Raw genomic sequence first — 26,725 nt, 5'->3', positions numbered from 1 at the left:
TGCGGAATGAAGCTGTTTAACTGCTCTTACATTAACCAGCTCAGAGAAATTAAGATGCAAAAATTAGTGAATGGTTCACTTAGTTGCATACAAGCCTGTCCTACAGTCTTTACCCAAATAATGTTTTTAGCCGTCTGTACGTAAACATAACTAAAGAGGACTGGAGGGGGTAGGGGAGTGGAGAGGAACCCAGCAAACAACTCTCTCCTATTCTCTGGGATCAATCAAACGTTTTTGCTGTTATAAATAAAAATTGAAGCAAAAAAGTACAATGTAAGCCACTTGCTGAGGGAAACATAAGGTGATATTTCAAACTGAACAATCCAGAAACCACCTCCGCTGGCATCCGCTGGTTCAGAATAGTTACTATAATTAGGCAGACGACTGCCAGAAAAAACTTGACAACTGACATGGGGCTTGTGCATCCAGTCAGAGCTGACTAACACATTTCCTAGTCTGAAACTTTCCATTCAGGAAAAGCGACCAAAGTGTGTTAAAAGGCTTTTCCATGACCTCTTTAAAGGAAAAGCAGATATCAATTGGTTAGTGAGTACTCACTAAATCCTAGGGAAGGGATAATTTCATATTTCTCTTAAGAATGTGATGCCAATCCATAATTCTGATCAATATGTGGTTGTGAAATTTAAAATATACTACAGGAAAGGAAAGAAAAAGAAAAGTATTGTAGACAAATCACTTCCATGGGCTGTACAGTAAAATCTGTCATCACCAATCACTGCAGAGGTGATAGAACACAACTTCTCTTTTGCAACATGTATTCCTGCAGGGCCTCAAAGGACTTACAGACATGCCTTCTTGTATCTGCCCTGGAAAGGCAGTACTCAATGATGGGAACTTCCTATTCAACATAACCACTTTCCAAATGCCAGAAGATAAGGGGTGATCTGCCTCTTGTTTCTAGCAAGCTTCTTTTTCTCTCTTAAACAGAGGTTAACATCCTCTGCACAGGGAAGCACGAAACCAGCAAGGGAGACGCTCAACAACAGATCAAACTCGGTAGCCACGGCTGAAGTGAGTCCTCGTACTAGCTGAAAAGCTGTCCTAAAATAGCATGAAAATAAGAAGGGATAGCACAAGATGTCATTCTTCTAACTAATTTTCCTAGTGACAAAATGCAGAAGAAAGGATAGCATATTGGCTCAGAAAATTCTTGTTCAAAGAATAACCTGCTTCCACATAGATTTGCAGTAGAACATAGGCAAGCTTTTCACGTCCATTTTTGACAGTTCTACAGAAACTAGTCAATTCATTAAATGACTAATACAAAGTTCCATTAGCAGAAGAAAGATAACCTAGTTTGTGGCACAAGATTTCTATGACTAACATAAGTTCAAGGAAAAATTCCAAGCCTGACTTTCAGTGTACATGCTTCTACTGCACACAACCTCACCTTTCTGCACTTAAGTCTTCACCAGCCTCATGAATCAGGTTTGCTTTGCTCACAATTACAGGACTTACAGACAACTGATTGGCTTCCTCGGAAGTCATGATCTCGGGTGTGCTAGGGTGTTTCTGGCATTTATTCCGGGTTCTCATTTCCTGATACGCTCATACCTACTACATCTGTTGCTGAAATGGCTCCTAGCCTGTCCTTGCCAGTTAAGGTCACGTCTCTATCCACCCTCATGGCTGTGTGGCATTTACAGCTCAGCCCTCAACACCTACTAGTTCACTGCTGTAAATGCAAGGTTATAGTTTCAAAAGTGCACCTAAATAAGAATAACACTCTCAATCACTTCCTCCACCTTGTCTGTCCTGCAAGTTTCCTATTTACTAATGTCACCCACTGCTCTTTGTATGTTCATCTGTGAATCTGAAGACCATTACACATATTAGCTGAAGTGAACAATCTGCTTGATATAATCGTATAGAAAAAGGAACTGAAGTATAAAGCAGTTAAAGCAGCGACTGCCAGTGTGCAAGCTGGAGAGGCAGGTCTAGAAGATGTTGAGAGGCACACGCACAGCTGGGCACTGGTATTGGAGAAAGGCAGGAACTCTCAGCAGGGGTTCCCACTCAGTGCCTCACACAGTAAATAGATAATCCCAGCTTGCATGGAGGCATCATGTACTTCTTAACTCCAAATTTCTACTGATGAACTTGAAAGGTTGGGAAAGAAAGCTGATACATCCTGGAGTGGTTGAAAATCTCCTGGATAAATTAAGTGCGTATCTGTGGGTGATAGTATTTAATTATGTGGTTATATACTGTTGCCTCACTTCCTGGCTGTACTGAAGGTTGTCCAGGAAGGCTGGGACAAACAGTATGGTTACAAACAACCCTACATAAATATAGTAACAATGACTGAAATTAACTGACATGCAACATAAACCTGCTGCCTTTGTGGAAAGATCAAAATGTCTATTAAAGCTGTGGATAACTTGCACAGACAATCCTGCATGAAGACAGTTGCTAGTGAAGTGTAAACCTAGAATACGACTTCTTCAGTAAAATTTAGGCCTACAATTAGAAAAATGAATTAATTAGAAGACTAGCGTGAAACACATAGTTCTGATACTTTCTTCCCCACTGACATGATCTCTGTGTTTGTTTGCAATAAGAATGTGATACAGAGGGGTTACAAAACAACAACAAATCACAATGAAGAGAAAAGCTCTGCAGGCTGGACAAAATACTCTCCAGTGTTACAGTATACTACCTAAAGGAAAAACATTTGGCACAAACAATGTGCTAAAGAGGCATTAAATAAGGAACACAAGATACACACTTTTTTTCTTCTTTTCCTTGAAGAATGGATTTGAAGGTGAAAGCAAAGGCAAAAGAAGTCTTTTGGTTTTTACAGGAAGATACCATAGATCTCTCTAAGGTTTCATCTCATCCTGGAAGTATGTAAGTCAAGAACAGGTAAGATCTACAGATATCAACCTATAAGCTAATTCAAGAACACCAAGCAGCAAGTACTTTTTCACACCTAATGCAGTTTAGAATATACTATAAAAATAAAATGGAGCCAGAAGTTGCTTCAAAAACCCCAAAGGTTCATTGAAATATTAAGTACAATATAGTTAAATAAATGAATGCAACCACACACTAGTTCCAGTTAACACAGAGAGTGAATTTAACTTGAGAGTTAGAAAAAATTCTGACCGACTTTTAGTGTTAAATAGCCATAAATACTTCTGTCTGTGAGATCTAGAGAAGTGACTTTCCAAGGTATAAACACCTAAGAGGAGGAAATGCAATTATCCTTCACGGCAGTAAGGCACACTGGGAATCCATGTCTCCAAATCCAAGCTGATATAGACTTAAATAGGTTACACGGAAAAATTTAGATGAAGATCCCATTTTTTATCGTAAGGCCCCTGAAAAAGCTAATCATACGATATAGAAGCTTATGACTGAAAATATTCTCATCTTAGAACTATACTGAAAACTGTTTCCATGCTCACGGAATCTGAGTATATGAATATCTATGCTAAACATGCACACTGGCAGACACATAATAGATGTACAAAAGCATTTACTGCCATGGTCCCAGACTCCTGCCTGCAGGAATATCATAGATGCTGCACCCTTACTGAACACGGTGGACACACAGCGTGATTTTAGCACAGGGGGGAAGTCAAATGCTGCACATGTGAGGACAGTCCTCTCCTTGGCCCACACAGCCACCTGTTATGTCCACAAGGAGTCAGATGCAGTCTGCGTATGAAAAAAATTATAAATGTGCCAATATTACTTATTCGCATAAACATCAAAATCAACAACTTGAAAGCTAGATACAGTTTTAAAAACTTGGAAATTCAAGCACTTAAAGGGTACCATACCACAGCATGCCTCCCTGGCAAAATTGTTAATCTTTGCTCTCTCTCCAAAAAAAACCAAAACCTAAATAAAACGAAAAAAAGCCCAAAATAACCCAAAACTCAACCTACTTTAAGTATTTCATGAGCTAAAGAAACGCATCTGCCTGAAAGAACAAACCAATAAAGTCACTCACTATCCATCAATGCTCAACAGCCTACAAAAGGAAAAACCTTACACTTCTGGTGTCTCATTTACAGAAATTACCTTTAATAAAAAATAACTTTAAAAATCAGTTTTCAGCATCACTTTAAAGAAACCGGATAGCCACTGGATGATGAAAATCACTGCAAAGTACGATAGGGGCCTTGACGCGTGTCTTTGCGGAGCCGCAATCACTTCAGGGGCTCTCTGCACCAATCGATACACATACATACAGCTCACTGTGCTATCATGGCTGAAATATACTTCTCATTAGAAAGCAAACAAGCAAGCATGCTTTTGCAAAGGAAAAAAAAAACAAAACTCTAAAATAACGACCTCAGATCCAGGGCTCCCTTTATAGAAAGGTATTGCACATTAACATACACTGGTAGCATCAACAGACCTGCAAACCATCACCACCAAAACATACCTGACCATCACATAATTAAATAGCTCTAGCACTTCTTTTAGAAAATCATATTTTTCAAAGAATGACTATCAGCTTGTTTGAGTGAACTACTAGTGAAAGCTAGACAATTTGTGTTAATATTAGAGAGGTGGTTTAAAAATTCAAGTTCATACAAGAGTGACAGATCATAATAATTAACTCTAAGTTTTTGATCTTGAGACACCAAAGCAAGGAGTTCACACTCAATAAGAAGACAAAATCAAACCAGAGATTTTTATATAAATGAGTTTGGTTAAAAGCAAACAACAAAGCCTGAAACTTTTGGTTTCTTCTCTGAAGCATCACTACATAAAACTCTGCAGCTGTATCAACTGCTGTTAGTTTTTATAATGTTTGCTGAATTTTTAAAAGGAAGAGGTTTCTCCTCTGCTGCGGTGGCCCAAAGCTCTGCTGCAGCGGCCCAAAGCTCTGCTGCAGAATGCAGTGGTCACGGAGTGTATGGAAAGCAGAGGGGTCTTCCTCCTGCAGGTAGGCATGTCTTGAAGCTGTTTCTCAAGCATTTTTCCTACTTACTTAGCGCTCCTCACCAGACAGGTTACCTGCTAAAGATAATCAGAGGGGGAGTACATTCGAACACTTGCTCCTACACAGACATGTAATAAAATGTCCGTTTTCACAGTGAAATCGGCCATGGAAATACCATACTCAACATGACAGTGTTGCTGCAGGGATACATTTTGGAAGGATGTTACAACTATGCCAGTCATCTGGCATACTCTCAAATGATGAGGTCTGGGAAATATTCCTACCTGCTTCCAGACTGCAGAAACAAAAGCATTTTCACTACAGCTCTTCAGGGGTGCTCCTGTCACAGGTTGTCTGCTCTGTCAAAAAACTGTCTAATTACTTTTTAGAAAGTGGTAAATGTGACATCAGCTTTTCTGAGAAATGCTTTATGATACATTGAAAAATATGCTAAGTAAAAGCCAAGGCTTCAATTGTCAAGCAAGGACTTTGCAACTCCCACTTTGAGGCTAAGCCTATAAGCAGTACAGCAACAGACACATTTGCTTCCCACAGAGGAGTTAACGGATACTCAGACAAAAAAAAAATCTTCAATGGTTAATCAGTTTCTATACAAAGAAAATTTAATAAAGGAATAATGTCAGGCACAGTGTTAATATACTACATAGCTACACAGAAACACACAAAACACAGTATAAAAATAAGGGGTGAAATTCTCAAAAGATTCACAGCCTGGCTGCTTAATGCATGATTTGGTTCAATGGGCAAGCAAAACCAAACACACACACATGGTCTTACAAATACCTGAGTATTTGGATAAAGTTCAGCCAGTCAGAGCCCACACTCATAGCTCAAAGTCCAAAAAGTGAATGAAAAACTTCAGAGCGCTTCTCTACCTTAAAAATAATATAATAGCTCTCAAAGTGTCACAGTGGATTCAATAACGTATAACCTTTATATCACGCTACTGAACTATGACTAAAAATTCTTGCAAATTCATCTAGCTCTTTTTTTTCTTTTTCAAGTTAAGTCCTTCCTGTCTAGTAAGATGTGGCTTATTTGAATCAATAGGCCACAGTGCCTCCCTTGTTACAGGATGCAAGAGATTATTAAGAAGGCAGATGAAACACAGCAAGATGCAGCACAATGTACTTCTCTCACCATAATTTCACCCAGACCAATTAGGTAGTCGTAGTATGTCCAAGATGAAAGCTTTGAAAAGCACCTGGAGCTGTTTGAGATGATCATAGCATGTCTGCTGAGCATACAGCAGCCAGTAACGCTGCACAGGACTTGGAAGACAAGAAGACAGTGCCTCTAGAGAAGAGGACAAAAGCGAGTTTCATCTGATCTCATGGAAAGGGCAAGTTTAAATTTAACTAGAATAACCATTTGCTTCTGCAATAAATGCTATGTGATCTTTGATGACAACTCAGTATTGCTTCCCGGATCCAAACCATTAAGAAAGAGTACCGCACAGTCAAAATGTCCATCTCTGATCCATTTATGAGATCTGCTGAGATCATAGCACAGGAGGCCACATTTGTGAAGTTACTTACACATCTTTAGAAGAGCTCAAGGAGCTTTGCTTACTGCAATAATGTTTACTAAGAACTTGTGGTACACATCAGCCTGCTTCAGCAAACAAGTCAAAAAGCACTCCAAGAGTCAATGTTGTAACAAAACAAATCCAGAGCACCACCTCAACCATATGCCAGCATCAGTTTCTCATTTCCAATCCAAATCCTGAGAGCTGAAACACCACTGGCAGCACGCTACTCACTAAACAGGGGCAGGGGCGTTGTAGCACCTCACAAATAACAGACTCTCCCTTAAATCAGGTAAGTATGAAGCTATTCCTAGTGAAGGATGAGTAAGAAGCTAATGATGGTTATTAATAGCCCTTAAAGCTAACAGTTCAAGCGAGTTAAATGCAAGAGTAATAATACCTTTATGACCTTTCCCATTTTTACTGGGGAAACTGACAAAGTTTCATGAAAGACTGCTGTTAACCACAGTTTTCAACTATTTTAAATCTTGAAAATTACACTCACCTAAACCAGTATCTACCAGGCTCTGCCATTTATACACATCACTCAGGACTTAAAACAGAAACAGTAGGTAGGAGCTTTGCCTTTTACCACTTCTTCAATTTCAGTAGGACTTCTGCCCCAGACTTCCACATTGAATCTACAGGTTAAATCTGCCATGAGGCATGCACAGGGGCTACAGATCACCCCATCTGAGAAACTGGATTGTAATGATAAAAGTGAAAAGATTTCTTGCTTTTCTACACAATTGGTCAAGAATCATCAGTCTAGAAAACTTGGTCTGTAGCAAGAAAAGCTATTACTAAAACCAGTCAAATCTTAATCAGAAACACAAGAGCTACATCTTGACTAGAAAAAGAAGAAATAGTAGGAGATCTAAATTGTTCAGCTTGAGAAATTCTCCTCTGCATCTCTGCTACAAACGTGTATAATAAACACGTCCATAGTCCACCAGTTACAAGTGGTGTTCTCCAGGGCTCAGCCCCATTCAATGTCTTTATCAATGACCTGGATGAAGGCATTGAGAGCACCCTTAGCAAGTTTGCAGACGACACTAAGCTGGGTGGAAGCGTTGATCTGCTGGAGGGTAGGCAGGCTCTGCAAAGGGATCTGAACAGGCTGGACCGCTGGGCAGAGTCCAATGGCTTGAGGTTTAACAAGGCCAAATACCGGGTCCTGCACTTGGGGCACAACAACCCTATGCAGTGCTACAGACTAGAAGTCTGGCTGGAAAGCTGCCTGGAGGAGAAGGACCTGGGGGTGTTGATTGACAGCGACTGAACATGAGCCAGCAGTGGCCCAGGTGGCCAAGAAGGCTAATGGCATCTTGGCTTGTATCAGAAACGGTGTGACCAGCAGGTCCAGGGAGGTTCTTCTCCCTCTGTACTCGGCACTGGTGAGACGGCTCCTTGAATCCTGTGTTCAGTTCTGGGCCCCTCACCACAAGAAGGATGTCGAGGTTCTGGAGCAAGTCCAGAGAAAAGAACAAAGTTGGTGAGGGGGCTAGAGAACAAGTTTTATGAGGAGCGGCTGAGGGAACTGGGGTTGTTTAGCCTGGAGAAGAGGAGGCTGAGGGGAGACCTTATTGCTCTCTATAACTACCTGAAAGGAGGTTGTAGAGAGGAGGGAGCTGGCCTCTTCTCCCAAGTGATACAATTAATCAGAGACACAGTCCAGGGAAAAATAAGGCTGGCATGTGAAGACTTGACACAGTATGCTATTAAAAATTGTGAAGTAGCCTATTAATTAGACTTACAATCATTAGATACTTCAAATATTTCTACATTCCACTTCTCATTAGCACTACAAGACCTCAAAATTACTCTGTTAACACATATACTCACAAGTTAAGAATACAAATCATATCTCCAGAAAACAGAACAGTAAACAGACATATGAGGGTATATTTCCTTCCCTGTAATATTCCAGTGAATACTAACCACAACACAGCTATCAGATGCTGCCAGGAGCAAATGAAAACAGGAAGCACAGCTACATAGTATAGGGTGTGAACCCTATTTTTGTTGTTGAAAGAGAAGGTAAAATACACCTATAACAGCTTCCATGACAATGATATTAGAGCTATCATCAAAACTCCCCACCTGCCTTGAATTCTTAGGCAAAATAGAAGGTTGTAGCTTGTATTTTACAGAAGTTACTCAACAACAACTCAACAACAATTTCTAGTATTTTGCAGCAAGTTGATTTAAAGTGGCAAATACGAGACTAAAGAAATACTTTGGTAACATGCATCTTTACAAAAAGCAGCAATCATGCAGGGAGTCAGGGCTTTAGATTAGAATCAGGTCTGATTTGATAAACCCTATCATTTAATATTTAAATAACTTCCTGTGAAAATCAAGCATATGTGACAGTACCTGTTCCTCTTTTTCTTTGGTCTTGCTCCTGGAGACTCTGGAAGAGGTAACATCCTGAGCTGGAATGACAGAGATTTGATGCAGTGGCATGTTCATCACACCGCCTTGCTTGGTCCTATCATTTACAGGAAGGAGGTGTGGAGGCAGTCCTTATTTGGCGCCATTGTCAGGCCTTGCACCTAAAAAACCAAAAATATGACATAATGTTAAAATAGTTTGAAATGCAATTATTTTTAAACCAAAGTTAAGCCATCAACTGGACCAAGGTGCACCTCTTCTTTCCTCTCTGGATTCCGAACAGGAGAAAGTTGGTTGCAGTGGCTGGGTAAGAAAAGACACAGGAGTTTTAAAGAGCTAGAATGAGACAGGTCAGAGCACAATTTATGCAAATGAATCAATAAATAATCAACTAGTTCTGAAAGCAGGCTGACAGCAGAGCCAGAGGGCAAGGATCACGCACAAGTCTGTGTTGATAGGGAGGAAGGAAGAGTCGCTCTCCAAGCTGAGCACAAGACATGCTACCTGGAGGTGTAGAGAGCAAAGCTCATGCAGGTAGTTTCTGCCAACCCCACCACAGAACCACCAGTGCTGTTTAATAACTTCATCAATGATATTGACAGTGAGATCGAGTGCACCCTCAACAAGTTTGGAGATGACACCAAGCTGAGTGGTGTGGTTGCCACACTCGAAGGACGGGATGTCATCCAGAGGGACCTGAACAGGCTGGAGAAGTGGGCCCATGAGAACCTCATAAGGTCCAACAAGGCCAAGTGCAAGGTGCTTCACCTGGGTCGGGGTAATCTCTGTTTTCAGTACACGATAGGGGATGACGTGATGCAGAGCTGCCCTGCCGAGAAGGACTTGGGGTGCTGGTGGATGAGAAGCTCGACATGAACCAGCAACATGCACTTGCAGCCCAGAAGGCCAACCATATCCTGGGCTACACCAAAAGAAGCATGGCTAGCAGGGTGAGGAAGGTGATTCTGCCCCTCTATTCCTCTCTTGCGAGACCTCATCTGGAGTATTGTGTCCAGCTCTGGAATCTTCAGCATAAGAAGGACGTGGAGCTGTTGGAATGGGTCCATCGGAGGGCTAGAAGGATAATCCAAGGGCTGTAGCACCTCCCTATGAGGACAGGCTGAGAGAATTGGGGTTGTTCAGCGTGGAGAAGAGAAGGCTCCGAGATCTTACAGCAACCTTCCAGTACCTGAAAGGGGCCTACAAGAAAGTTGGAGAGGGACTATTCATAAAGGCTTGTGGTGACAGGACAAGGGAGAATGGATATAAACTGATAGGGGAAGATTTAGGCTTGATACAAGGAAGAATTTCTTCACTTTCAGAGTGGTGAGACAGTGGAACATGTTGCCAAGGGAAGTTGTGGATGCCCCATCCCTGGAGGTGTTCAAGGCCAGGTTGGATGGTGCCTTGGGCAGCCTGAGCTAGTGGCATGTCGCTGCCCATGGCAGAGGGGTGGAACCAGATGATCTTTAAGGTCCCTTCCAACTGCAACTATTATATGATTCTATGAAATCCAGAGAATGTTAAGCTCCAGTGAAAATATGCCAGGTAATATGTTCCGTGCTACTGCCAACAACAGATGAGCTGAGGGGAAAGAGATGGCCCCTCTGTGCCCCTCTCTGTCCCTTGCAGACAAGGACATGTTTTTACCATAAAGAGAACAAAGACAATTATTAGAAAACACAGTTAAATCCCTCTGATGATGACAAACAAGTCCAAACAGTTTTTCGGCAGGTACTTTGAGGATAGTATGTGTTAAAGTTATTTGAAAAAGTTTAACCAGCAGATATAATCCAATTAAATATTCAAAGATGATGTGAAATAACCCTCCTCTGTTAAAGAAACTGGGCAAACGCTCTAATAAAGCTTGTCTTTGTTCAAGGGTGGCTTAGAAAAAGCTCTAAATTTAACCCAGATGCTGCACTACAGCACCCCCAATCTGGAAGGTCCCTAAGAACGCACACACTGAAAGCCTGTCCCTATCAACCTGAAGCTTGCTAATACCACACTGCTAATTAAAGGATAAAGTTACATGAGTCAACGGACCATCTGCAGTTACAAGTGCAAACAGAACAGGATGCCAGAAAAGCAATGCTACTCAACGCAAAGCAAGTTATGACAAGCTCCACAGGACTTCTTCCACAGCTAAGCTAACACCACATGCTACCTGATCCAATATCCAAGCTTCAAGCACGCTAAACTAGCGGCTTGCCAAAAAAGGTCCCCAGGGAAGAAATGCTAAGGCAGGGGAGACCTCCTAGATACTCCCTTCTCCTCAGGATTACAGTCAGATGTTTAGGCCATCCCTCACAAAGTAAGGGATCCTCATTGCTACAACACCTCCACTCAACAGCTGAGCGCACTCACCAAGGAGGTGGCAGATAAGAGCTCAGCTTCCTCCTCCCTTGCGCAGTATTCAGTTCATAAACCACATGTGCAAAGGAGGTCCCATGACCACCAGTGTATATGCTGTGTGTTCAGAGGAAGAACTTTTCAGCTCCTTTTTGACTGGAAAGATTAAGTGATCATGTTATGTCAGGGTAGGGACAGAGAGGGCACATGCCCTAGCCAGGTCCCATAGGAAGGGCAGCCACCTGAAGGAGAAGGGATACTGTTCTTCTCCTGCCCTCATGGTTGTTCACATATTATTCACTGGAGGAAAATACTTAAGAAAACCTCTTAAGTGTCTGAGCATTCAGCAAACAATAATTAAGTTAAATCTGTTTCCACAGCTGGGTCCTTAGGAGATTTCTTCACTGATGCTGCCAACAGCCGCTAACCAACAAATACATACTGCTCTTGTCCAGGGAAGTTTGCTGCAGACCTGGCTTGGACACATGGGAATGCTAGGACAGAGGACAGCCTGAAGCTCTACTGTTCCCCCTATCTATGGCCACACCGGTATCTCCAAAATGGGGTTCTGGAGAGCCTTCAGAAACCAATGCCATTTCAAAAGACAAAAGAGATCAAAATCCTGGCCTTATAGGCCAAAGGAGAGTCCTCAACGGAGCTAAGATTTCATCCATGCAGGTAAGCCAGTTTTGCTTTCTGCATGGCAAGCTAAGTAACAGTAACTAAAACGCCAGCAGATGCTTGGAACCACATCCGCTGGGTCCTTCTTACATGCCAGAACCTCCTCCTTGCTAGAACCACGAAGCTGCAGCAGCATCAGTCAAGAAATAAGTCAAACTGTCTCTGAAGGTAGTTAAGAAGCAAAATGGATGGAGCAGCATGCACATTGGGCCTGGTGGCTGGGGCATTTCCCTGAGCAGCAAGTTTTCTGACAGTAGCAGAAGTAAAAAAATTAGGTTCACCTGGGCTATCAGCACGAAGTACATGAGAGGGGACAACTGACATCAGGTAATCTCACTATAGCAAAAATAGCCAGGAAGCCATCTGGAACCCCACTTTTATCTACTCCATCATAGCACCAGTTTCTCCACTGACAAAACATGAACATAAATTAGCCCATAGTTACACCTAACAGTCTGTGAATTGCTGGACTGTTACAATGAGTTGTGCCATTAGTAGAACAGAGGTGGAAGAAACCATTCTGTAGCCTCTCACCCTCCACTCACTGCAGCTCCTCTGCCCATTACGCATTCCAAAACAAAGACTAAACTACTCTTTGCCAAAGATTCCCAGCTGGACTGGGGCAATATCGCACAAATAATGGTTTCCGGTCTGTGATCTGCTATATGCTAGAATGTAAAAACATGCAGCATGACCTGCAGATTTTATTAGTTCATTTACACTTCAGAATGTTCACTGTATTCCCTTGCTGCATGAGATATGCTGGAGAACCTCAAGAGAAGCTGTAGAGCTGTAGCGGCACTGGCTGCAAATATACATAGGCCTTATCAAAAGAAAAGCATCCCAAAGATGTACATAGGTGTGCACACATGCATTGCATTTGTCATGGGAGAGGAGAGGGAAAGCAGCAAGTATCAGTTGTTTACCTATTTAAAGTACAATTAGCACTCTGGATTATAAAAGAATCTGTGTATATACATGAAAGACAAACCTTAAAACCTGTGATAGAAGCAAGATGCTAGTCACTAACAGAAGGGAACTGGAAGGAATTTCACCTGTAAGTTGTTCCTGCCTGCCTTTCTTCAACTCCCCTAGGCCCCATAAATGACAGTGAGCTTTATCACATAGGTCAATGGTCTGATAATCTGGTGGGGGGGTGGGCAGGTTAAAAATAAAGTAACAGATTGCCACTGCCCAGATAATCCAGACACTGCAGCGCTGTTCAATGCTGTGACAATCCTGTCGGGGAATGGATGTAGTCAGTGGACTTCAGGGGATCTACTAGCGGCACGCTGGAAAGTGCTGCCCCAAGGCTTCGTGGATTGCTGCTGTGAACTCTGATCTTGTGAAACTTCCTCTCTACAAAGCATGAAACCTGACAAACCCAAACAGGAATGGAAACCCTCTGAGTGCTCCTAGACACTGTAACATCTTTACCAGCTGGTTTACTTTCTCCTAGTGAGATCAGAAATAATCTATTAGCACTGCTCTGGAACTGGTTTTCTACCATACATCTTGATGTGAAATCTCAAAGACCTGTTATTAAAAAAAATAAAAACCCTTTGTGTTGTCGTTGTTGTTCTGAAGAAAAGAGAGCCCTCATCCAATGACCACAGCAAATTCCTGTGTGCATCTTAACTTTACTCATCTACACTGGCATTTCAGCCGGGTATAGCTTATCCTACTTACTGTATACTACATTTTCCATATTTGCAAATATTTCCAGTCCTATTAGCTAGTGTTGGCTCCAGTTTGAAGCTTTTATTTTATTTTGAGCTTGTCCGGATTCCTCCCCTACTTAATGTAGCTTACATAATCCTTTTCTAGAGATGACAGATGTGCATTTTCAAAAAGAGGATCCTGCATCTGCGTTTCATTTTGGTTTACTGTAGCTTAATCAGTACTTTGTTAACAGCATTATTTAGAAGATGTTATCAAGCCTCATGCACTCTGCATGCATTTGTTAACTTGACAAACAAATCTAATGAAGGGAGCTTAAGGGAGAGAAACTAACACTTCATGCCCTGCAGTACCTTTCATATTTCAGGGCTAGCAGAACCGTTAGAACTGAAAAGAACCCTTGTACTCAGACAAGGCAAATATAATTCTGGATTATTGCTATTTACAGCTATGCCTCTGCCCATAAATCTTGCATTGTTTACTAGTTCAGCTGCAACTTCTCACTGTATTATCTCAGTTCCTCCTTTCCTCCACCTGCTAGTGTCCTATAAATAATCAACTTCAAGACTTAAAAATAGTTTTTCTCCTAATAATTAAAAAAATAATGAAGCTGGTCGTTATGTAGCTGAAATAAGAAAAAAATACTTAGAAAGCGGACAAAGGATCCTTATGCATGTTCCCCATGTTCCCTTTGAAAGCTTCTCAATATACAGAAATATACAGCTGTAGACCATAAACAACATGTTAGGAATTACAGGTATCTGCCAGCTCTGACTCCTCTCAAAATAAGAATATGATTGTTTTTACAAACATAAGACAAGTAGACAAGCAAGCTGTTAAACTACAATATCAATAAGAAACGGTCCCAGAGCTCTTAGCAACCCTCTCCCTTGATTTCAGTGGAAGCTGAGCAGGATCTGCACCTCTTAAAAACAGATTCCTTAAAAGCTGTCGCCTTCAAATCAAACCAGCTGCTAAGTGCAAATATGAATAAGATTGGTAGCATTTGGAAGAAAACAAAAGTTGCTTCCCTCTGTTCCAATAAAAAATAAAACAGTCATTACAGTTCCCTTGAGAAAAAAGAAATTACTTTTATCTGTTTACGCTACTAATAGTGACTCACCTGCATCAGAAGTATCAGTGATCATTCCTGATGGCTTGTGGAAAGGATAAAGTGCCAAGTGCACTCCACGGCACACATGGGCTGTAAGCTCCTGCTACAGAGGCAAAACTTCAACTATGTCAGTGGCCTGCTAGGTAATCCACTTTTTTTTTTTTTAAGTACTCCTCTTGTATACTTGTTGATCAAATGGTCTGTAATAACATCATCAATAATCCCTGGGGCAGGGTCTAACTATAACAAGCACAAAGACACAGAAGTAAAGCAGAAGTTTCCTTTCTCTACCCTGACTGTGGGCACCTGGGAGAGGTCAAAAGCCAGGGCTGCTGCTTTCTCAGCCAGCAAGCTGCACTACCTCCTACACTGAATTTCCAAATCTATTTGCATAAGGGGATGCCACTCATTCTTTTGCCTAGATAATCACCATTTTGCCTCACCCCTTTGCATTCAACACATCTTCCTGCACCAAGGTGCTTCTGAGCAGAGCAGGTCTAGCACATGAATCACACTGCAAGCTGTGAGTCTTTACAGCTTTGCTGCAAGCAGGATGTGATATCACAGGACATGCCTTGTTATCACTTTTAGCCATGATCCCATCAACTCCCACAAACAGTAGAGACTAGCTTCCTGAGAAATTAATGTCCCCCTCAGAAGACGCATTCTTCCCTCCCATTGAGCACTGAAGCCATGCTATAGAGCAAAAAACTAGGCTGTCTTAATCAAAATTCAAATGAAATTTTTTCTTAAAGGTATGGATTGATAACCTACTTCTTCATAATACTCATTGTTGGGTAACAACATGCTGCAGTACCACACCTATCACTACAGTTTTTGAGAAACGCTGTTTTTCCTTCTTTGTTATTTATCCAAAACCATTGCACAGCTGTAACCTACCTGGACTCCATCACAGCGTGCACACTAGTGGTGCAATAACAGTGCTGCTTTTCCTTACTAACTCACAGAAACAGTGAGAGAGACCAGCGGTGAGGTTTCATACAAGCTGAAATTCTTACATGGAAGGAAAACAAAACAGGTCAGATTACTGTAAACACAGCTTTGAGAATAGCCCCCTAAGACTGCTGCAGTCAGTCTCATGCAATTGTAGATCATCCTTCAATCAGCACTGAAGAGTCCACAATACATCCATTGGATAAAACCTCGACTATTCATGAGCAAAAGCCAAAACCCACAGAACTATGACATGTTAAAGAAGGACAGCAGGTGAGGTCAGGACAAGGCAACACCCCAGGCCTCCAGAATAAACACAAATCTATTGAGAAAAACACCATCACAATCCTTATGATTTGGCAAAGCACTCCATATGACGGTTGATGGTTTTTAAAAGAAAATATTAATGAAGGTTATAAACAAACAGAAAGAGGGTCATATCGAAAAATGTATTGACCAGTGAGAGAAATCTGCACCAACATATATCTGCATAAATTCTAGTCTAGTACACAAGTCCACATGATATAATGTAACACCTATGGATAATATATTATCACTTCCCTTTCTCTACTAAAAATCTTCTGGGGTTCATGTAAGTCTAAATCAGTTCTGAAATTCAGCAGAAAATTGCCCTGTATTTTTAAGTTCAAAATTAAGAAAGACTATTAAAAACAAATGCATAAATTTGCATCGAAGACAATGAAAGCCTGTGTTTTTCAAACAGTGTAAATATTTACAATGCCAGATAGGGAGGAGACATAACAATCTCACTGTTTCATGAGGACACTGCTCACATTCTGTATTGTACAAAGATAACAATGATGCATTTTTAAGAAAATCCAATGCTACATCACTTATTTTCCATTACATCAGAGGCTAACAGTTGTAAAAGCTATTTATGAACAACAGGCGCCTAAGCAACATTCTTCACTGTTGTTTAACTGCTACCAGGCAAAACGTTTATCTTAAGCCAGAGTAGAAAGAATATATAAAAAGACTGAATGATTCTGTGTTTTGAAAAAGTATGAAGTCATTCCTTTTTCTCTGGATGAATAAGAAATTTCCACTAAGTATGTACTATATTTCTTTTGAATGATTTATGAATTAAATGCCAAGTAAGACTTTATTTACAGGCTAAGGTTATAACATATCTTTGGTCAGGAAGTATGAACGAAATCTAGAATTCTGGATCATTATTACAAACATTTAAACTTTTTCTCAGTGAATAGCTATAAATCATATTCTTTAGGATTTGCATGATGCAACTGAAGAGCCCAAACCCACCGTTTTCAAAAGTTCAAGCACAGAATAAAAAGAAACAGGTATCAAGCATCCTGTATCTGATTCTTCCATAATTTGCACGACATAGGTAAGTTATGTTTTCAACCAGTTCTCCACATTTTACAGCAAGCCAAACTTCTGATGCAAAACTAGGTACCAGAAAGTATTTGCTATCCCCTGAAATTAGAAGTTTTAAATTTGGAATACATTTTAAATACACGGAAATACTACAAGTCATTAAAGTATACCAGATTTGAGTGAGAGGTTTTTATTAGGAAGTGTATTCAGGCACAGCATGTCTATTTTATGTTTTTCTGTTCTCATCTTTTTCCATATTGGTAACTTCTCAATGCATTTGCCAATGTTAAACAAGAATCCCTCTTCCACAGAGGAATATGGGAAGGACCATTACTGCAAACTGCACGAGAACTTCTACTACTGCAAAATAGCCAGCGAGAGGCGTGGTCCACAGTCCCATAGATATAAATCCCCATCTTTAGCTTTATTTCAAATATCCCCAATACAGAGGTGAGCTCACTGCACAGTGGTTCAGGAAGGCAAATAATTTAAATTCTTCAGTTTAGTCACTTACGACCAACGGGACAATAATAGTACTTCTACTTCCCCCGTAAGGGCTGTTTCAGCCTCGCAGATAGCTTTGTTCCTTACCATGGCACTATACAGGACCTGGCACAACCAAGAGCACACACTGAAGTGCTACAGTAAGATAAGCAGTAAGAGCAGTACACATCTGAGTCGCTCCTTCAGTTTCACGCCTGCATCCTCACCAAAAATTGCCACATCTTGATTTGAGACAGTTCCTAGCCAGACAAACACAGCATTTCTCATCAATTTCAAAATGAAAATTATGCTATGAAGAGTTTAATAACCTCTGTGTCACAGCATTATCATTAAAGGTAAAGGTGTATAAAGCCTAAAGACAAAGTCCAGGTCTGTGAACAGAATTAATTCGCCTCCAGTGCTAGGACAAGAGAGCCTCTTCCAGCTGCAGCCTTACCATCGGGTGTGTTGTGTAGTCAAGAAGGCTGCATATGGTCTTCTTATTGCAAGCCTCGCCAGAGTAGTTTAAAGGCCAGGCGATCCATTTCAAAGGGCCAACAGCCTGGCTTCCCTCATCCCGGCTCCCCATGCCAGCACTGACACCAATACACACTGGCAGCAGAGAAGCAGCAGCACAAACAGTTTCCCCTCATTAGAGTGTCATTTCACACGCTGGCACGTGTATGTTGGTCCTGCCTGGCCTCCCCTGACAACAGTGCTCTGTGCCACTCAACAAGAAGGGACTGGCATTACTGACCCCACAGACAAGGCATTCCTTTACTACAGTCTATAAAGGGCCATTCATTCCCATCACATCAAAAATAGCCACTGGATGTGATCATGAGGAGAATATACAACTGTAGATTCCTTTAAGTTGCTGCCTTCTTAGACAACAAACCAGTGTCCAGAGGTTTCTTCCCCACCCATTGTCCTCATTCTTTGTTCAGTAATCAAGCGCTGACCTTTTCTGTCCCGTCTGATACTAATCTCTTCATTTCTACATATATTTAGCTTAGAGAGTTTATGAAAAGTAGAAGAACAGCACAAAACTCCAAGAAACCATTCCTATGCATTCACAAAATTTGTATACAATCCTATTAAAAAAAATACTTCACAGCTTTCCATCAGCAAAACTAAAGCAGAATTTCTGAAGTCTGCCCTCAGCCACTTGCTGCTCATTGCCAGTCAACCACAGCCAGTTGCAAAAGGCTGGTAAGACAGAGAAGTATCCAGGTACAGAGAAATTCAGCCTATTCACAACAAAACCTGAGAATTGTGCAGGTCTGCTTCTTGCTGCTGGGGAAGTGGCTGACTTGCAGTGCTTTGTTACCTTACTGCTTCAATGACTTCCAGTTTTCCCTCCAGCAGATGTTTCAAGTGATCTTCAAGTGTCCAGTAAAGGTGAGGAGAAACGCAGGCCATTGGAGAGCAACATGCTGTCAGATGGTTTAGAAGGTACCTGGTGACACAGCTGGGGTGATAACAGTGGAATGGATTCTGGGAAGCTGTTGCATATCCACAGGGCAAGTAAAAGAAGCTCATATGGGAAGCTGTCCCATATGAGACAGGGAAAGGCTTAAAATAAACTTCAGGATCATGACCACATCATTGATACCAATTGACATGTCACATTTCGCAATGTAATCACATTCAGAATTGGCTTTTCTGTATTCTCCCCTAATATACACTCTTTACTTTAGATTAGTTTAGACAGAAGACAGACAGATGAACCAAATGTGCTAAATAAGGCCCATTCATTTCTGGTACACATGAACATCTGAAACATTCATGAAGAAAAAACTTGTAGGGAACAGCATTTTCTATCAAGTATCTCTTGAAATTGAGAGTAATAAGAAAAACTTTTTTTTTTAAGCTAAAATCTAGTCAGTACTGGAGGAAACTCCACTGCTGGAAAGTAGGGAGCACTGAACCTCTTGAGGCCACATCAGAATTTTGGACCAACTACATTAGCAGCTTTTGTGAGATAAATACACCTGACCCACATGCTGCTCTCCTTCATATTTTGCAGGATCTATTCCTGCTAACCATGTGGCTTCCTTTTCTAAGTAGTTTAAATTACAACAATATTTAGGAACATTTACTCATCCAAAGAGTAGATTAAAAAATTTACTACAGACAAATAATTTGAATGCCTGCTGAATTAGGCTAACGGAAAGATAAGGACATATTTCTTTACCAACCATTTTTAAATGGCTAAATACAAGATTTACTTCTTCTAACTGATAAAAGAAAATTATTCCCTATGCTAAATGCAACAGATGTTAGAAAATCAAGACAAAATCTCTTCAGCTTTCTACTCACTTAAAACTGTTGGCATGTTTCACCCGAGAAACAGTCCTGACTGGCACAGGCTCCTACGCATGGGCTGCACAACAGCATCAAGATGGTCATAGAGTATTTAAAGATGAAGGAGATAAATTCTGCTATTTCTGAAGTGACAGGAATCTAAAAGTGACCAAAACATTGCTGCTTTCTCCTTGGAATACCAAATCATTCCCTTCAGTCTCTCGGTGCTAGAGGAAGCAGTACTGTGCTTAGGAAGAGACATGGTCCCCTCTGCAGCACAAGTGACCTTGTGCCTGACAAGTCACCCTATATTAGCTGTGCAATCTCTGAATGAAGCATAAAGCCTTTGTCCTGGAAGAAGTTACACTTCTTGTTTTACATCGCATGTGCTATGCAGTGAATGGTATTACCTGGTGATAGCAAAAGTTCCCATTACCACCCTCTGCCAAAGAAGTAATTTGGTACAGTCTCACGTCACCAACATTCCCTGCAAAGTTAAGAGAAGTTTCACAGCTCAGTAAGGCCAGCAGTCTCGCACTGCATCACTGCAGAAGATAATAAACATCTAACTTGGCAACAAAACCTGAAGAGGTTAAAAAGTATTCAGACCACAATCTTACAAAATGCTAAATATTTCAGCCAAAAAGGCTCCTTCTTCCTTATTGCTGTACTGTGCCGCTTCTGCAGCAAAACCAACAGCCTTCTTATAACACTACACAAATGCTACCTAACAGCTTCAAGCTGGAAACAACAACATAACGCGTGTATAAAGGCTTGTTTGCATGTTCACGGTCGGGTTTTCAGGCGGGAGTGGGGGTGCTTCTATAAAGACAAAAATAATTCTCTACGAAATAGATGCCCCCTAAGGAGGGCATCTTTGCTGTCTGAAAAAAAGACTCTGCCGGTAAACCAGCACCCTATGGCATTCAGCTGGGGCAAAGACTCAGCATGAAACCAGTGCAAAGTCAGTACCATCACCCTTACAGCACCTGGTCTCACCCTGAAATTCCCTTACCAAACACTGATTCTGCCCAGACTTTCCCAACTGGCAAAACAAAGATAACACTTCAGTCTCTGATCATGCCCTAGCTGCAGGTTATGAATTAGAATACTTCTATAATTAGAGATCAACTGTGGAATTAGAAGGTGGATTATTTTTAGCAATTGACTGATTGAGTCGGAGCCACAGTCAGTTGTTAATTAGTCAATGCATTTCCTAAGACTATATTTTACACACGAGCTTCCAATGCAACAGTTAGTATCGCTTCAAAAGCCATAATTGATCAGTTATCTTTGCAGAGAAGAGAGGCAAGAAGAAGAGGTTATCATACAGCCAAGATAAGACTTCTTAAGGTCTTCAGTTTTTCACTTAAAGCCTAGGAAGAATGGTAAGGGAAGATGAAGAGGTCTGGAAAGACACGGCAACCGTCACACACCAGTGGTGAAGACACTTACAACCTCAAGCAACCCATCCCTCTGACAGCTGTCATCTTAGAGTACCATCTTTAATACGAGTCATAGAAGGCCCAGCAACAGCACACTGTGCTGCTTTATTGCTCATCAGGTTAAAGCATGACTCAGCCTGCCAGTGATTTTCTTCTCTTTTTTTAGCACATTCCAATAAAGGAAGAAGAAAAGGCACACAGAAGAAAGGCTTGGCTCACAAACTTGCCAACTCTCCTTGACTCACAGGGGTTGCTGGAGACTGTGGTTAAACAACATCTCAGAAAAGCAGGTCTGTGTTGCAGTATGTCCATGTCACTGGCCTCAGTGGGATGCACTGCTTTCCACTCCCATCCCCTGCTGACAAGAATTGCTTTCAGACTTGAAACCCAACAGTTTCATCAAATGATTAAATTCCCTGTTCCTGGCTCTGATGTCTCTCGTATGCACTAGTTAGATTACATCAACCACAAAGAGCCATACAGGATACAGCTCAAAGGGGGCCGGTCAGTGTCTGGATCATCAGCCCTCTGAGTTTCTCTTCCCTTATCCACTGAAGCAGCAACGCAAACTGTGTGACACAGGATGAGTATATGCTTTGTGGGGTCACATGCAAAGGGAGATAATACCAAAGCACAAAGATGCAACTGGCAAACTTACCTTCCCCCAAGCAGAGCACCCAGCCTGGAGCAGAACCATCCTTTCAGCTTCTTCTCTCAATCCCTGCATGAGGCATGGCCAGTAAAGACAGGCTAAGACAAACCCATACAAGTTTTAATAAACCGGAGAGCAGGTATAGAGGAAAAGGCAGCCAACAAGCATCCAATCAGCATACTAACCAGCAGGATGCCTACAGAGCATTGTGAGTCTACAAAGCAAAGTACCTGTAGTACTGCACAGCAAGAACAAGCAACCTGAAAAATTTCCCAGTAGGCATTCAAGGATGGATAAGACAGAGTGAATGCATGTCCCAGCTACCAAGTAGATCTCATGTTCACAGAGAAGGCAACCATAACAAATGCCTAACAGATACAATAGAAGATCACAGCCAAGAATAAAATGCATGATATATCTAATTCCCTTTCTATATAAGGAACGGATCCTGACTCTGTTTTCTTGCTCTTGGCAGCCAGCCCAAACAATGCGACACTTGCTTCTTGCCAGGGTATCACAAGTGAAGGAAAGTCAATGAGAAATCTTATCTTCAATCAAACATGTTAAATAGCAGCTGAGCTCAGATCCTTGCCTTGTGGTTGGAGAAGCTGATATCAACATCACTAGTGAATAAAAGCCTAGGCTTGGTGCAGATACGAGTGCCTTACGGTCCTCAAAATACCAAATGCTGACCATGAGAGATTCTAATCCTGGGAAGAAGCAAGCAACCAAAAGACTACAAAAGCACATATCAGACTTCCCTCTACATGACAAACGCAGTGAGGTATGTAGAGGAGATGCTTCCATACTTCACTACATGCATATCAGATGCAGCCTTAACTAAGCAGGGGTAAAAAGCAAGGAGCGCTTAGGCAACCCTGGTAGGAGGCACAGGGCTCTGACAGGGCCATCTTGGCTACTTTGGACACAACACAGCTTTGAAACTGTGGTCCTAAACTACCACTTGCACACTGCCTCACTAGAAACAAAGCCATACATTTCATTTAAGGAAGAAATCAAATGGATCAGGAAAGGTCAAAGAAAAATGATTCTGAACCTCTGCTGTATTTTCCAAATGGCAAAAGTTGTGAATCCCACCTTCTTAGTGAAAATCATCACAGTGCAGTTTTCTTACGCTCCCAAGAAGGCACATAAAAAGAATGTCATCTCTAAAAAGCCTTGGGAGTGGCAGAGCTCCACAGGTGTATCAGAGCAGAAGTCTTTTCACACACCTGCCAAAGCATGTGGCAGCTTGTACAGAACAAGATGGAGACTTTTCAAACCTTGCAATTCTGTGATGAAGCAACTTGGTGAATATTATCGCAACATTTAAAATACTTCACTCTAGCGGTCTCAGCCAGAAGTTATTTTGTCCTCCCCTGTCAAGTCTGGCCCTAGGATGAAAGGTACAAAATAGGTGAACCCTACTGTTGTGAGAATCACAGAAACAAAATGTTCTCATGCAAAGGAACTGCTAAAAGGCAATATACAGAGTTTTCATGCCCAAAAGCAAGGAGATATTTCAAGGCTACAGTGTTAACACACTGCATAAGAACGCAGATGCATTTAGAAGTCTGAAATTTGATCTAATTTTATTGGTTTCTGCTTTGTTATGCCAAAAGGTAAGTTAGAATTCCCTTCTATCTCTTAATCAAACATGTTACTTTTTCTTGTTAACTCCCAAGATCCAGCCAGCCTGACAAGACTCCCGTAATTTTACAAGGGAATCTCTCCTCCCTCCACCCCCTTATGTTATCAAACATTAATTTTGTGAAGAGTCTGCTGCACTGTGCCAGCTCTAATTTAGTAACAATGCTTAACCTTTTCCTCATGGCTCTCAGAACGCCTTGCAGTGGCAAAAGGTCATCCCACAGGCAGAATGATTAGCAAAGACTGATATCCCACAATTTGTATCCTGTCACTGCAGGCTTCACAAGGGCTACTCACCCATGTGAAATATCTTGTGCCTAAAAAAGAGCTATCTCCACAGACTTTGGTGCAGGGTGATGCAGCTCTAGGTCCTGACATAGCAATTTACATTCCCTTCCACCTGTGACGTCTAAAGTTCCAGCAAATACCTGACACTGAGCCAACAGGTTCAGAAGTCACTTACAGTGTGATTGCGTAAGCCCACTTCCTCTTGGAAAGCATCCTAAAAAATACATTTTAAAAAAATCCAGGCTTACAAAAAACATGATACAGATGACAATGGAACTGCAGGAAACTAACGTACGGATAGATGAAGTAGCTTAAACCAGGAAAGACAGTCCAGAAGCAGGAACAAGACTCAGATGTCCTGTCACTCACAACAAACCTTTAGCTGCAAGTGAACTTCCTCCTCTTTTTAGAGCTGAACAGTTTTGTTTGTTTTTTTTGTTTTTTTTTTTTCTCTTTGCAACAAGATAGCATTTAGTTCAGTGTACATTTATGCTGTTTGGTACAAGAAAACTTTCTATCTAGACATCACTTGTAATGTTAAAGAGCAGCAGCTCTTCTGCAAGTCTTCATTCTACCAGATTTTTATACATTATACGCATGCATGTACACACACACACATCTACGCACACTTTACTGATGCAGCTTCAACGTAAATGATCAGTTACAGATTGAAGCTGGAGAAAAAACACCAGCAACAACTGTCCTTTCTAGTCCTGGCACTCCCTGTTCAGATCAGCTGGCAAGCTCTAGATAAGCATGACCCTGAAAAGCAAGATAATTATGTTTAAGTGGACAACATTTTGGATGCAGAACTACAAGGCAAATTCACTTCATTTACCAGAAAGGAAGGAAAAAACAAAGCCTACTGTTAACTTCAGAAGAGTTAGAGTGCTCCCATGTATATATATTTTCCTCTATCATCACCTATGGTAAACAATTACCTAGCACTCTTCACATGGCTCTGTTATGTCAGACTTCACCAGGCTTATTAAGAACAGAAGTGCCACTGCCAACTTTCACTTTCTATCTGTTGTAGGAGAGTCTATCATGCTGTTAAATGCAAGTCCCTTAAGAGTGGTTTGCTGAAGGGAGCCATGGGAAACAGGCTATAAGAGAACAAAAACACACTCAGTTAGGGCAAGAGGAGACATTCGCAAGAACTTCTTGCTATTATATGGCCCATGTTATGAAAGCACGGAAGAGCCCTGTACTGCATCACTCCCTGCATTTCAACCTATCAATCTTCTTATAAACATATACACACATACGCAAAAAAAAAAAATTTTATATATATACACATAGAAATATGCTACATTTTTCTATCAGCTTTCCTCTTCCGACTGATGCATTCACAGTTACCAGAGATTGTAACAAGGATTGGCCTAGTAGTCAATCACCCTCAATAGCTTTCTGCGCTTTTACAACTGGAAATAGAGGGATCAGAGAGATTAATCCTCTGTCCTGGATGACATGAGGAGCCAGTGACAGTGAAAGCAAATACAAACAGGCAGAGAAGGCTCTTTGTCTTGCTACAGCCTGTTTGGTTTTGAAGAAGGCTCTTCCACTAAAAGACGCCTTAAGAGACCATTATGAATTAAATAAAGCAAAGGCATCCGTTTTGTAAGCCTTGCAGTAGTTGGGAAAGGAGGAGCTCCCACTAATAATCCCTGTGACCTCACCTTCCTTGTCCTAGGAAGGTAAAGACCAGGTTCAGCTGTGCTGCTTAATGGTAGCAGGACTGGACTGAATACTTCCTCAGAATTTAACTAGTGAAAGAGAGCAGGTCATACATAGGGAGGCTGTTGTTTTCTTTTCAGTTAATGCTACTCAAATGAACCGCTACAGGAAAAAGCCATGTCTAGAAGCCAGAAACATTGGTGTTAGGTGTTATGGCAATGTATGGACCCCCATTGCTGTCCCCACACAAATTCTTGTGTAACAAGAAAGCAGAATTTAAATCCCAAGTCTGTTCACAAGACCAGAAACACATTCCCCCTCCTCAAGTTGCACCAACGGCACAGAGTTATTAGCAGTAAGTAAGTCTGAGTGACAAATTATTCTGGTCATTAAAATCAGCAGATCTGACCCAGGAGAAGCCTATCTGTTTACTCAGAAGCGTCATGTTTTTTCTACAGATATACCTCTTTGCAGGCTCAGTACACACTATAAAGAGGAACTGAAAGGCTTTTTAAAAATAAAGTACATTTGAGAGGAAGGGAAGCACCAAGGACTTCTGTTTTTTTAAAAATTAGCAACTTTGTGTGTAAATTTGCAGTCATTTTTTTCTTATTTTTTTCTTCTTCTATTTTAGTTTATCACCCTAGATCATTCTATCTTTCTTTCCTTCCCTTCTGTCCTATCCAACTGAGACTTTGAATCAAAAAGAAGTGTTTCTCGTCTGTCTCCAGGACAGAAGTCAAGCTACCTGCTCAGGGAAGAACAGTTGGGAATATTTTTATTCCTTGTAATGAACCTCTTATCCTTGACGGTGTGTAAACACACGGCCTTACCACAGCTGTGGCCAAACTGGGAGACAAACTCACCTTAGTGCTTTTCAGTCACCTGATAAATGACATTCCTAAATCCAATGCCTGTTTTCCCAAGGAGAAAACTTGGTGCAGTCATTCATGGCCAGCCTTACCCACAAACTGGACTGCTGACTTGTATTCTGTCCCCCTGATGCCTTTTGAACGGCACACAGAAGCTGTAACGTGCAGATATCAAGGCATACCTAAGTGATATGTAGGATTTACCTACTCCACAATATACAATATTTATATTCTATATTGATTCTGACCACATATCCTGCAAGATTTACAACTGGGATCCTTAAATGAGCCTCCAGGGACAAAGTGCTTATCTACTAGTTGACCTGATTTCATCAAACTAT

General features: G+C 41.3%; 1 protein-coding gene across 7 annotated transcripts in view; it reads right to left on the bottom strand.

The window, feature by feature from the left end:
• The window catches only part of MARCHF8 (membrane associated ring-CH-type finger 8), an 85,120-nt gene that overhangs the window by 54,638 nt on the left and 3,757 nt on the right, over positions 1-26,725 (bottom strand). For 4 of the 7 annotated variants that reach the window (XM_069864280.1, XM_069864281.1, XM_069864286.1 and 1 more), the window contains exon 2: positions 8,853-9,031. In XM_069864280.1, the coding sequence (XP_069720381.1) occupies positions 8,853-8,948 (96 nt within the window). In that variant the 5' untranslated portion in view covers positions 8,949-9,031. Of the gene's footprint in view, positions 1-8,852; positions 9,032-26,725 lie in introns of those variants that run through there. The other 3 variants (XM_069864279.1, XM_069864284.1, XM_069864283.1) reach the window with 1 other exon arrangement.

The sequence above is a fragment of the Phaenicophaeus curvirostris genome, chromosome 9 (genome assembly GCF_032191515.1).
Source record: "Phaenicophaeus curvirostris isolate KB17595 chromosome 9, BPBGC_Pcur_1.0, whole genome shotgun sequence".
Taxonomy (NCBI): Eukaryota; Metazoa; Chordata; class Aves; order Cuculiformes; family Cuculidae; genus Phaenicophaeus; species Phaenicophaeus curvirostris.
This window is presented reverse-complemented; position numbering and strand designations above follow the sequence as displayed.